This window comes from Otolemur garnettii, unplaced genomic scaffold, assembly GCF_000181295.1.
Source record: "Otolemur garnettii isolate 467f Iridium unplaced genomic scaffold, OtoGar3 scaffold00025, whole genome shotgun sequence".
NCBI classification, from domain to species: Eukaryota; Metazoa; Chordata; class Mammalia; order Primates; family Galagidae; genus Otolemur; species Otolemur garnettii.
The window spans coordinates 19,072,733-19,085,412 of NW_003852420.1; the positions used below are offsets into that span (position 1 = coordinate 19,072,733).

The following is a 12,680-nucleotide window of genomic DNA, read 5'->3' on the forward strand; positions in this document are numbered from 1 at the left end:
GGGCTGCTCCATGGATACCATTTAAGATTAGAAGCTGCATCCATGCACTCATCAAGACTGAGCCATTTGTGCCCTGTCTCTGTCTCCTAACTCCAGTGCTATTTGGTACCTATTTTACTCAGTCCTGAGAAGCCACCACGGACCTTCACATGTGCATTTTGAATCATCATCTTACCTGTATCTTCCCGGCACATGGCACTGCTGACCACTGTGTCCTCTTACTGGTAATCTCGTGCTGAGTACCAGTTGTGTGTCAGGGGTTGTGCTCAGCCCTTCCTGTACGTTACTTCATAACTTTTGTACAGCCGGCCTATGAAGTGTTGTCAGTGTTTCCATTTTACACAGGAGATATCTGAGGCTCAGAGAGTGAAATTGCTTGTTTATGGGTCAACTAATAACCAGAAGGGTCTGGCGGGAGCTTTTTTTTGATAGTTTCTCTCTGTTGCTCCAGGCTAGAATCAAACTCCTGGGCTCAAGTGATCCTCCTGCCTCAGCTTCCTAAGCATCTGAGACTACAGGCACCCACTACAACACCCGACTAATTTTTCTTTTTTCTTTTTTTAGAGACAGAGTCTCACTTTATCATCCTTGGTAGAGTACTGTGGTGTCACAGCTCACAGCAACCTCCAGCTCTTGGTCTTAGGCGATTCTCTTCCCTCAGCCTCCCAAGTAGCTGGGACTACAGGTGCCCGCCACAGTGCCCAGCTACATTTTTGTTGCAGTTTGGCTGGGCCGGGTTTGAACCCGCCACCCTTGGTATATGGGGCTGGGCCCTACTCACTGAGCCACAGGTGCCACCCGCCTAATTTTTCTTTCTTTCTTTTTTTTTTTTTTAGAGACAGAATTTCACTTTATCACCCTCAGTAGAGTGTTGTGCATCACACAGCTCACAGCAACCTCCAACTCCTGGGCTTAGGTGATTTTCTTGCCTCAGCCTCCCAAGTAGCTGGGACTACAGGCGCCCACCACAATGGCCGGCTATTTTTGTGTTGGAGTTTGGCTGGGGCTGCGTTTGAACCCGCCATCCCCAGTATATGGGGCCCTACTCACTGAGTCACAGGCACCACCCTAGTTTTTCTATTTTTAGTAGAGGCAGGGTCTTGCTCTTGTTCAGGCCAATCTTGAACTCCTGAACTCAAGGGATCCTCTTGCCTCTGCCTCCCAGAGTGCTAGGCTTATAGGTGTGAGCCACTACATCTGGCCAGGAGGGAACCTTCTTAAATGTTCCCTCCTCTGGGCTTCTGTAACCTCACCCTTCTCTGGTTTTCCTCCTACCTTTCTGGCCCCTCCTTTTCAAATTACTCTTCCTCTGCTCCTCTCTTAAATGTTGTTGTTTCTCAGGCTTATTTCCTAAAAGCTTTTCCTTTTTCTCTATGCATTTTCCTTGAGCAATTTCATCCAGTCACTTGTTGTTTTTTTTTGTTTGTTTTGTTTTTTAGAGACAGAGTTTCACTGTCATCTAGGCTGGAGTACAGTGGCATAATCATTGCTCACAGTGATCTCAAACTCTTGGGGGCAAGCAATCCTCTAGGCTCAGCCTCCCTAACAGGACTATAGGCCTACAACACCATACCCAGCTAATTTTTCCTTTTTTCTCATAGTTGGGATCTTGCTACCTTGCCCGGGCTGGTGGTGAACTACTGGCCTCAAGCAATCCTCCTACCTCAGCTTTCCAAAATGCTAGGATTACAGGTGTAAGCCACCATGCTTGGCCTTTTTTTCCTTTTATTTCTTTTTCTTGCCTAATTGCTCTGCCAAAGCTTCCAGTGTTATGTTGAATAAAAGTGGTGCAGGTGAGCATCCTTGCCTCTTCCTGATGTTAGAAGGAAAGCTTCTTGTCTTTCACCATCGAGTATGATGTTCATTGCAGACTTGTCATGTGTGGCCTTTATGACACTGGAGTGATTTCCTTTTATTCCTAGTTTGTTGAGTATATTACTTCTTATTTTATATTTTTTGTATGTTAGCTCAGTAAGAGCTAATGTAGTTGCTATTTACCAGACTGTTAGAATAGTTAAGTAGCTGGTTTCACTGCTTCTAATTGCTCTGTTTCCAAACCACAGAAAGCGTAGACAGAGCCAGGGGGATCAGAACTAGCTACCGTTAAGGGAAGCTGGGGTGCAGAGTTTGGAAGGCCGGCAGGAGGCCTGATGCTTTCCGCTCCAGGAGGCAGTGCCGGAGAGCGCTGTTCTGGGAGGGGCCTGCCTTTGACCACGCCCCCTAAGCGGTCCCTAGCTGGGGACCCAACACCTTAGACCACACCCCAGGTCCTTAATCCCGCCCCACAGCCCCGCATGCCCCAACCCTTTCCCATCCCTGCCCCGGAGTCCGTTCAGGTGGAGAATCCCGCACTACTCACTTTCAGTTCCCGGGGAGGAAGATGAGATCCGCAGGGAAAGAGTGGAGCCTCAGAGTGTGTCCTTGTCCTGGCGAGAGCCAGTTCCCGCTGGAGCCCCTGGGGCCAACGCCACGGAGTATGAGATCCGATACTTCGAGAAGGTGAGTGCAGATGCAGAGGAAACCTGGAGCCTGACCCCGTCCCGCAGGTTTCCTCTTTCCGCGTCCTCCCAGTAAAAGTCCTCACTTCCCATGTAACTACTCTCTCTGAGGTGGCCTCCCATGCTTGAATCGTGTCCCTTCTTCCTGTCCCCTGCACACACCTTGGACTCCGCTCTTCCTCTTCCCTTCAGGTCTCCCCCCATCCCCAGTCATCGCACTTCTCACCACTTTGCCTGGTGTTTACAGTTGGCCAAGAGCTTTCTGCAGGGGCTGGTGCAGACTTTGTCTGGCTGAATCTTAAACATGCTGTTTCTAGAACCCTTGTTAAGAAAAGGGACGTAGAAATACATGTGGTATTGTTTCTAAAATGTGTGACCATGGGACCACATTGCTTGGTCTGGAGGTGTGCTGGTAAATATCTAACAGCCAGCTTTCCAGAACAGTAAATGCATTAATTATTATCATTTCACTGATATAAATGATGGGTGACAGGTCATTTGCAATAAAAATAAAGTCTACACAGTACCCTTCCCTGTAGATGCCATATGGCCAGTTGGTTCCCACAGGATGCCTCTCTGATTTTTGCTGACCTCTTGTACCCATCATCAGTCCCTGGTCACAGTTCTGCTGTGATTTGACAAAGGGACTTCCTCCCAATCTGCTATCTCTTTTCTCCACAAGTTCATTATCTTTAAATCTGATGTGTATTCTACTATTAAACCATTTCTCACATTGGTGCAAATTATATTCATTAAAATGACACCTCTTTCAGCTTCAGCACCACATGTATCAGAACATGTGACCCAGGGACTTCTTTGTTGAATCAGATAATAGTTTTTGAATGTTAGAAGTCGGTTGAGAGTGTGCGTGTGACCAGGAAGGAGTAAGTCTCAAGTAACCCAGAGAATGGGGTGCCACTGGCTGGATGGAGAACCACTGTAGGGGAGGAGCAGGCCTAGGGCAAGATGGTGAACTTGGTTTTGCTCATGTAGTATTCAGTGGGCTCATGGGGTGAACTTGCAGGTCTGAAGCTCAAGGGAGATGCCTGTACTAGAGAGAAAGAGAAAGGGAGAGTGTGTTGGGGGCTTTCAGCATAGAGATGGTAGCAGAGCAAAAGCCAGAGGACTGGAGGAAATAACCTAGGAGAGCAATGTGCCTCAGAAGGGTGGCCAGGACAGAGCCCCGAGGAATACTGATGTTTAGGAGGTAGCAGCAGAGGATGCTGGGAAGGAGCTAAGCATTGCAGCAGGTGCTTAGAGAGGACTCACTGCCCTGGGATTTGGGAATCAGAGTAGAGACAAGAGTCCCAAGGCTGAGTTGGGTGGATACTCCCAGGCCCTTAGTCAGGGAGTGTTGAATTTGCTGGGCACAAACACTCAAAAAGAGGAGCAAGTACAAGAAAGGCAGCCTGTGTTTGAAGGCACTGCTGGGTCACTAGGCCTGGATGGGTGTGGGGGCAGCTCCCCTTTAGAGCCACACCACTTCTCCCTAGATATCTCTGCACTCTAGTCCAGGGTCCTCTGCAGCCTTGCTGCTCCTGCTTCCTGCCCCTAGCCTGCTCCACGTCCAGGTCCTTTCAGTGGATGTTCAGATACCAGGAAGGGATATGCTGATTGGCCCAGCATGGTTCCAAGTCTTCCCTGATTCCTGAATGCCATGGCCAGAGAACTGGGGCCACAGAATATCAGGGGCAAGGGTGCCCTTCTGGAGGCTGTGGATATAGCAGGCTCTGTAACAAGGTGTGGGCAGAGATGAAATGATGGAAGTGGGGGTGGGATGGTGGGTAGGGGAAGCCTCCCTAGGACATTCCATTATTAGACATGTATGGGGGGAGCTGGGTGGTGTGATGTGGAGCAGGAGGCACAGGATCCATGGGGACTCAGAGGGTGTCACTCTGACCCTTCCTTGGGTGGCCCTCAGCTGCAGGGAGGAGACAGAGGCTGACTGCACTGGCTGTTGCCAGGCTCCGGTTCGTAGGAGGCAGGACTGAGAAGGGGTAGGCACGTAGCAGTGATGGCAGAGGCTTCTCTCACCCTCCCCAGCTGTGGGCCTCAGCCAGTCTTTATCCCTCTGAACTGGGTTTCCTTACTTAAACAACAAAGATAATAACCTCTGTCCTCTGTGACTTGAAGGACAGTTGTGAAAATCAGATACCACGCAGAGGAAAAGCTTTGTGTCAGGGCTTATCTCATTCTGTCCTCTGAGGTTAACCCTAACCCATTAGGCCCCCCAGAGCACTGGCTGAGTCTACCCCAAGCCCTTGTGGCCATCTTCCTCAAGACCCCAAGAAGGTGGATCTAGCATCTCTAAAGTTTCTTTAGAAGTGGGGCTGATTTCAGATACAAGTACCATGGAGTGTGGGGTAGGAACTTGAGTTGGAGGGAGCAGCTGGGATCCATTGGGAAAGATCTCTGGAATCTCCCATTGCCATTGGGGTTGGGTTTTCCCACCCAACCCACATTCACCTAAGGGTGCTGCTTCTGCCTCCCTGCTCCTTTCCTTCCATTGCTCTCTGGGAGAGTGGATCTGGTCCTGGATCTGGGCATTTTCCGGTCTCTCCCTAGGGTCAGAGTGAACAGACTTACTCCACAGTGAAGACTGGGGCGCCCATGGTTACTGTCACCAACCTGAAGCCGGCTACCCGTTACATCTTTCAGATCAGGGCAGCTTCCCCAGGACCCTCCTGGGAGGCCCAGAGCTTCAACCCCAGCATTGAAGTGCAGACCCTGGGGGAGGGTAAGTAGTGTGTGCAAGTGAAAAGGATCCTGGGCAGGGAGAACCTGGCACAGGGCTGAGGCAGGGAGATAAACAGAGGGGAGAACTGTCTGTGCAATTAAGTGAGTCTGCAGCACAGTTTAATTACAGCCTAATTAATTAATGAATCTGGAATCCACTGACTGGTGTCTATTCACTGATGTGAATTAGATTGCATACTCGTCCTGGAAGAGCTCATAAGAGAAGAGTTCTGCTGGAGAGAGACTCAGTTGGGATAGAGACCCAAACCCAGGAGGACCCTGTTCCTGTCCCCTCTAGGGCTTAGGATGTGAAGCCCACTGCACTGAAGGGTGGGGGTACGAAGGGAGTCACACTGCTGCAATAAACAAAACAGAATGAGAGCTGTACGCTTTGAATGGGTGAATTGTGTCGTCTGTGAATCATATCTCAGAAAGCTGTTATCAAAACAAAGGAAAACAAAAGCCCAACATTACATCAAATATCCTGATTCTAGAATACGTCTGGCTGCTCCACAGTACTGTGCTTCCCTCCCTCCCCATCACCTTTCTCCGCATAGAGAGCAGTTTAGCTCTCCTGTTGTCCTGCCTGCTGCCAACCCAGCCCTCAGGATCACACCTCTCTCTACCCTCAGCAGCTCACAAAAGATTTTCCTGAACAAAGGCAGTTCCCCCTAAGATGCATTCTGGCACCAGCTGTCAAGATAACAATTCTTTCCAACCTGCCACATGACTCTAATCCAAGCTAGGAAGAGCTCTGAGCCCAAAGGAAGGTGAAGATAAAATGTAGAGTGTGTTTGATTCTGGGAAGGAAGACCACACTTCTTGCTTGAATGCATGTCTGTGTCAGACCTTGGCCAGATGCTGAGAAGAGGAGATTACAGCTATGTCTTCAAGGCCAGGGAACATGTTATTCTGGGGAGAAGGGCAGGGAGAGCATTTGGGTAGGGGAAGCCATCAGAACAAAGAGTTAGGCTAGGGTGGGCTTGATAGGGCAGGAGTGGGGGGCTGTCAGCTGAGGAGGAAGCTCACTTAGTAAAGATGCTCAGATTTCCAGCCCCTGGCTGTGGCCCTGGCCACAGAGGGAATGGTTTTTCCAGTCTACAGAGCACGCTTTCCATTGAGCTGTGACCCCAGATCAGGATCCTGACGAAGAGTCATGCTTCACCACTGTATAAGTTCTCCATTGCTGTGTAACAATTTACCCCAAAACATAGAGGCTGAAAATATTTATCATCTCCTGGTTCCCATAGACCAGGAATTTGGGTGCTGCTAAGTCCTGAGACTGGCCCAGGGTTTCTCCCGAGGCTGCGGTCAGAGTGCCCTCTGATGATGTGGTCATCTCAGGGTAAACTGGGGAACAGGCCACCTCCCTGCTTGGTTCTTGCTGGCTGTGGCTGGAGGCGTGCTGTTCCTTAGGGCTGCTCAGCATGGCAGCTAGATTCTTTCAGAGCCTGTGAGTGAATGAGAGAGTGAGAGGGCATGCATAGACCTAAGCCACAGTCTCTTGTAACCTAATCGTGGAAATGACATTCTATCACTTTTGCCATATTCTGTTCATTTGAAGTGAGTTGCTAGGTCCAGTTCCCCACTGAAGGGGAATGAATACCTAGAGGTAGGGATCCATGAGGGCTATCTCAGAGTCACCCAGCACAAGTGTCTTCATCTCGGCTGGGCGTGATGGCTCATGCCTGTAATCCCAGCACTTGGGAGGCCAAGGTGGGTGGATTGTCTGAGCTCACAAGTTAGAGATCAGCCTGAGCAAGAGTGAGACTCTGTCTCTAAAAAATAGCCGGGTGCTTGGCGGTGCCTGTGGCTCAAGGAGTAAGGTGCTGGCCCCATATACTGCGGGTGGCAGGTTTGAACCTGGCCCCAGCCAAAAAGAACTGCAAAAAAAAAAAAAAAAAGTCAGGGTGTTGCGGTGGGCTCCTGTCGTCCCAGCTACTTGGGAGGCTGAGGCAAGAGGATTGCTTTAACACAAGAGTTTGAGGTTGCTGTGAGCTAAGACTCCATAGCACTCTACCAAGAGTGATAAAGTGAGACTTTGTCTCAAAAAAAAAAACAAGTATCATCATCTCATTCTCCATTTCTGTGTCCACATGGCTACTCCGTTTCAAACAGTTCTTGGCAACTCCACTCCCCTTCTGCCCCTGGCCAGATCCTGAGCTCTGGATTGCTCTCTTTATCCCTAGTCTTTTTGGCCTCTCACTCCTGTCCCTCCTTGCTTGTTCCATGCCATCCTAAAGACAGCTGTCTGGATCTTCTTCTGCCTGGCTCTCAGCTCCCCCAGGCCCCACATTTTATTTTATTTTATTTTATTTTGAGGCAGACTCTTACTCTGTCCCCTGGTCTGGAGTGCAGTGGCATCATTGTAGCTAAGATTCCTGGGCTCCAGCGATCCTCCTACCTCAGCCTTCTGAGTAGCTGGGAATATGGGCACATGCCACTATGCCCAACTAATTTTTTCTAGTTGTCTCTTTTGTTTTGTAGAGACGGTGTTGTCTCACTCCTGCTCAGGCTGATCTGGAACTCCTGAGCTCAAGCAATCCTCCTGCCTTGGCCTCCCAGAGTACTGAGATACCAGCACAAGCCACCGCGCCAGCCCTGGTTCCTATTACTGATAGTTACTCCAAACCTGCACCTCTCGCAAGCACCTCCTTTCCATTCTCACTCCCAACTCAGCAGATACTTTCATTCCTCTTCTTCTTGGGTGGGAACTCTGTCCTCTGCTCCTTGGCTCCCTGTCTTCTGCAGAATAAAGTTCATTCTCCTGAGTTCAGCATCCCAAGGCCCTCCAAGTTCTATCTCCCTGAGCTCCCTCCATCTTCCCACCCTCCAGCTTTGCATCTGGCCACTCTCTGCCTTCATGCAGTATATTTTTCAGCCATGTGGGACAACTCGCTATTTTCAGACCCTGCGTGTGCATCTATGCACCATCAGAAACGCTTCCAGTCTTCCAGGTCCAGTTCAAATGACACCTTTTCTGCAAAGCCTCCCTCACTGGCTTTGGAAGAAATCATGCCTCTGCTCAGCTCCGTTCATTTCTCTGTTACTGTTTTCATTCTACAGTTAAGACTTTTGTTTCTGTCTCACTCACTGGTCTGTGCACTCCTCCAGGGCAAGGACTCTGCCTCATTCATCACTGTCTCCCCAGCACTAGTGCCAGCATGGCACGTATGTTGGATAGCTGGATGGGTAGGGCTGAGAGCTGAGGTTCCTCAGGACCCCTGAGAGAATAGTTCAAAGCAGAGGTTTTGGAATTGGGCAGAGGCTTTTGGAGTCAGGGTCAAATCTTAGGTTCACCATTTATTAGCTATATGACCTTGGATAAATTACAACATGGTTTTTCTCAACCTCAGTTTCCTCAGCTGTAAAATGGAGATAGCAATACCTTATTGGATCATTGTGATGATGAAACGAGGTACTATGGTTCAGGCACAAAGTGGGTCTTGAATGGAACAAGTGTGCACTTAATTTTAGCTTTTTTTTTCCTTTTCCTTTTGAGACAGAGTCTCACTTTGTTGCCCTGGGTAGAGTACCATGGTGTCATAGCTCACATCAACCTCAACCTCGTGGGCTCAAGCGATTCCCTTGCCTCAGCCTCCCGAGTAGCTGGGACTATAGGCGCTCACCACAACACCAAACTATTTTTGGAGACCAGTCTTGCTCTAGCTTGAACCCATGAGCTCAAGTGATCTAGCCACCTCAGCATCCCAGAGTGCTGGGATTATAGGCATGACCCACTGCACCTTATGCGTGCTTTTTTACGCGATCTTATATTAGCTTTTATTGCTACTGGTCTGGATTGTGGTTAGGGAGGTCAGAGCTGAGGTCACTCCCCCTGCAGAAGATTTTAGGCCTCTCTCATTGCCATCTGAAAGGCAGAAGGAAGGCCTGGCCCTATCTGTTTGGACTGCTTCTCCCTCTCTCTCAGAGCTGGGCTGCAGTGGAGGTGCCCTGCCCCGGGAGCAGAGGATGCTCTTGGGACTCCCAGTGCCATTGTGGTCAATGGGGCTGCCTTGGTCCTTATGCTGCTGGGAGGTAGTGCTGAGAGCACAGGTGCTGTGGGAGCCCTGCTGTGAGGACAGGAGTCTGTCTGGCAGTTGCCTAGAAGCCTGGTCCTCTGCCTGCCTCAATCCCGTGATTTTCCTCCCAGCCGCTTCAGGGTCCAGGGACCAGAGCCCTGCAGTTGTCGTCACCGTAGTGACCATCTCAGCCCTCCTCGTCCTGGGCTCCGTGATGAGCGTGCTGGCCATTTGGAGGAGGTAGGTGGCTCGTCCCGGCTTAGGTGACCCCCGCGAGTGCACTGCTGTACACACACAGGCATGAAGCAGCCCACCCCTCCCCCGCGCTGCTCATGAAGCAGCCGAGGCCCCGCAGCTGCTCAGCTGCTCTGGGATGAAGGGGATTTAGCTCCTTAACTCATTAAATGTCAGAAGGCATCGTGAGGATGGACTCCAACTCCGGCTGCTCGAGTGTGATTAGGATTCTCCTGGGGTGCTCAGAGGCCCCAGCCTCTGCCCTCAAGGGATCCTGAAGCCCTTGAACACAGGCAAGGGGAAGAATAGCAAAAATTGTGTGTATGTATGTGTGTGGAGGGGAAGGATGGGGAGGGAAAGTCATGAGCCAGAAACACCCCCCACTGGCCCCAGAAAAAAAGCTTGCAGGAGGGGTGGGGAGGGCAGGGGGAGTGGGAGGAGGAGGAAGAAGTGGAGCTTGAGTCTGGCTGGGAGAAGATTCCAGTCCTCCTGCATACAGCAGAGGCCTTCTGGCATATAGTCCTCCCTTCTCCTAGGGCCTTGCTCTGCTGCATGCAGAGACACCAGGTGGGCAAGGACTGGGCTGAGGTTGGCAGATGGCGAGGTTGGAAAGTCTGCATGAAATGGGTTGGAGTGGGGGGCTCAGGGGAAAGAGAAGGGCCGTCTGAGGAGTCTCCCCTCTGCAAGTCTCAGCATCCTGGAGCCGCCTGTGTGCTGGAGGGACAGTGAGCATTCATATAGCACTGGCTGTTTGCCTTGAATGAGGCACTAAAAGTGAGGAGAGAACACTGTCCTGCCAGTCTGGAAGCCAGTGTGCCTGGGTCAAGAGAATCAGGTGAGAGCCTGGGTGCTGCACCTGGTGGACGAGCAAGGAAGGACAGGTGCCCAGAGGTCCTCTCCGGCTTTGAGCTTGGGGGCTGTGGAAGGCAGAGGAGGAAAGGGGAGAGAAGTGAGCAAGGAGTGTGTCCTCTGGGCAGAGGTACTGCAGGACAGGCATGGTGGCCTGGGAGTGCCTTGGGGACAATTGCACTGGAGCAGGCAGGGTAAGCCAGTGGTGGGTTTCACAACTTGCACCGAAACAGGGAGAAGCAGCCGAGCCTGGTGCATACCCCTCCAGCCTGGCACATCCTCCTTGCCACCCTCATGCTGTACTGTCACCCTTGGCCCTGCAGTGCCTGCCCTGCACTGTGTCTCCTCCCCTCCAGTTTCCCTCCCTTTCTGGTTGGCCCCAGCTCTCCCACTTCTCACTAGACCATGTGGCCCAGTGGAAGCTTCTCTTGTCTTCACCGCGCACCGTCTGTTGCTTCTCCATCCACTTACCCTTCCCCACTTCCTCTCTACCCATCCCCCCTGGGTGTCCCTCCTCATTCCAGAAATCCTATCTCCACCCCTGGTGACTTCAATAGCTATGGGACTGCCAGTTGTACCTCTCAACTCTCAGTTCCTTGACTTCCACACTGGGAATGACCCTTTCTTCTCTTCGACCTGGCCTCTGGGCCATCCCACCAGGCTGCCCCCCCCTCCAGTGCTTAATGGAGTTCTTCTCTGGGCCTGCAGATGCCTGTCCTCACAGTCTGCTCTCCTTGCACCTGCTGCCAGCTCTCCCCACCCGTCTGCACACCTGCCTGCCTCTGCTCCTTCTTTGCTCTAGGGGAGGTGCTTCCTCCTAGGAAAGCCAGGTTCAGTCCTTCTACCTACAAGTGAACCCTACTCTTCTTGCTATCTTCATAACTCATTATTGATTATAATGTCCCCTTCTCCCCACCACAGGACTAACAGTGCTCTGTGCTAACATTTCTCTGCAAGGCTGCTGTGAGGTGGAGCTATTTTTATCTCAATTTTATTAAAGAGAAACTGAGCCACCCAGTCTCATAGCTCCTGAGTGGAGGAACTGGAAAGCAAGTCCTTGCCCTCAGATCTCAGAGCCCCTGCAGTCAGCACCTTCCCATGGCCACTTTGTCTATAGAACAGCCTTGCTATTCCCCTTCTCGTGAGTGCCGAATTGGATCGTATCTCTGGTCTGAAAACTTCTGCAAATCTTCCCTTAATCCGTCTCTTTGTGCCTTTACATGGTCTCTCTCCCCATCATCCTCTGTGTTCTCTGTCCTTGGTCCCTGGGACATCACAGCCCCCCATTTCCCTTCTCTGGCAGTTCTTTTGTGGGCACCTCCATAGCTCCCTTCTCCTCTGGCTAACTTCCAAATGTCAGGGTTTCTCAGCCTTGTTCTTATCCCTGTTCTCCAGCTCGGCCTTCTCCCTGGGCAATGCTCGTGGCTCCCTGGTTTGTATCGTTAGAGCAGGCCTCTCTTCCAGGCTCCAGTCCCACATACATCTAACTTCCTGCTCACTGATCCTCCCTGCTTATCCCACAGGCCCGGTGAGGTCAAATGTCTTAAGGTGAACTGTTGTCTCAGCAAATGGCACCACCATAAACTCTGCTGGATAACTTCCCTCTCCCTTTCTGCCATCCAGCAATCTCTAAGCCCTGTGGCCCCTGTCACCTTCATGTCACAAGAGTCCTCTTGCTTCTGTCCAAGCCCAGGACTGCCATCTCCTGTGTGGACAACAGCAGAAGCCTCCATGTAGCAGCTGGAATGTTCTCTCTAAAATGCAAATTGAATCATGGTAGTCCCTGCTTAAGCCCCCCAGGGGCTCTCCTCTGCCCCCAGAATAAAAGCCAAAGTCTTCATGTGGGCCAGCAAGGGGGTCCCAGATGCCAGCCTATGGCTTTGTTTACTCTGATGCAGTCTTTGGCCCATGGCTGCCTCTGTCTCAGGAGGGGCCATGGGTGAAGATCTCAGACCAGGTCAAGTCCATCTGCCTCCACAGTGCTCAGCCCTCCTCCTTTGCGGGAGACCTGTGAGTGGCCTTGTAGTTAACTCTCCATGTTTGCTTTTCTGACCAGATGAGAAGCTACCCCTGAATGTGCAGGGTCTGCCTTTCACATTCTACCAAACTATATGCAGGGGCACAGCCTGGGGCTTGCAGTCAGGGGTATGGATTGGGTGCCTCTGGAGTTGCAAGAATTTTCATTGTGTTGAAGTGAAAATGCTAGGAATGTTGGCAGTGAGGAGGGTTAGGTATAGGGCTAGGCTTGTAGGTGTGCTGGCTGTGGCAAGAAGTTTTCAAACCAGCAGAACAAAAAGGTCCTTTGTCTGGGTCAAAGACTTGGTGTTTTTGAAGGGACAAA

At 51.1% G+C, this 12,680-nt stretch overlaps 1 protein-coding gene across 1 annotated transcript in view; it reads left to right on the forward strand.

Moving 5' to 3' along the window:
* EPHA10 (EPH receptor A10) overlaps positions 1 to 12,680 on the forward strand; it is a 42,576-nt gene that overhangs the window by 25,058 nt on the left and 4,838 nt on the right. Inside the window, exons 6-9 of the mRNA XM_003788156.2 lie at positions 2,366 to 2,499; positions 5,064 to 5,235; positions 9,388 to 9,496; positions 10,742 to 10,749. Coding sequence (XP_003788204.1) covers positions 2,366 to 2,499; positions 5,064 to 5,235; positions 9,388 to 9,496; positions 10,742 to 10,749 — 423 coding nt within the window. The remainder of the gene's footprint in view (positions 1 to 2,365; positions 2,500 to 5,063; positions 5,236 to 9,387; positions 9,497 to 10,741; positions 10,750 to 12,680) is intronic.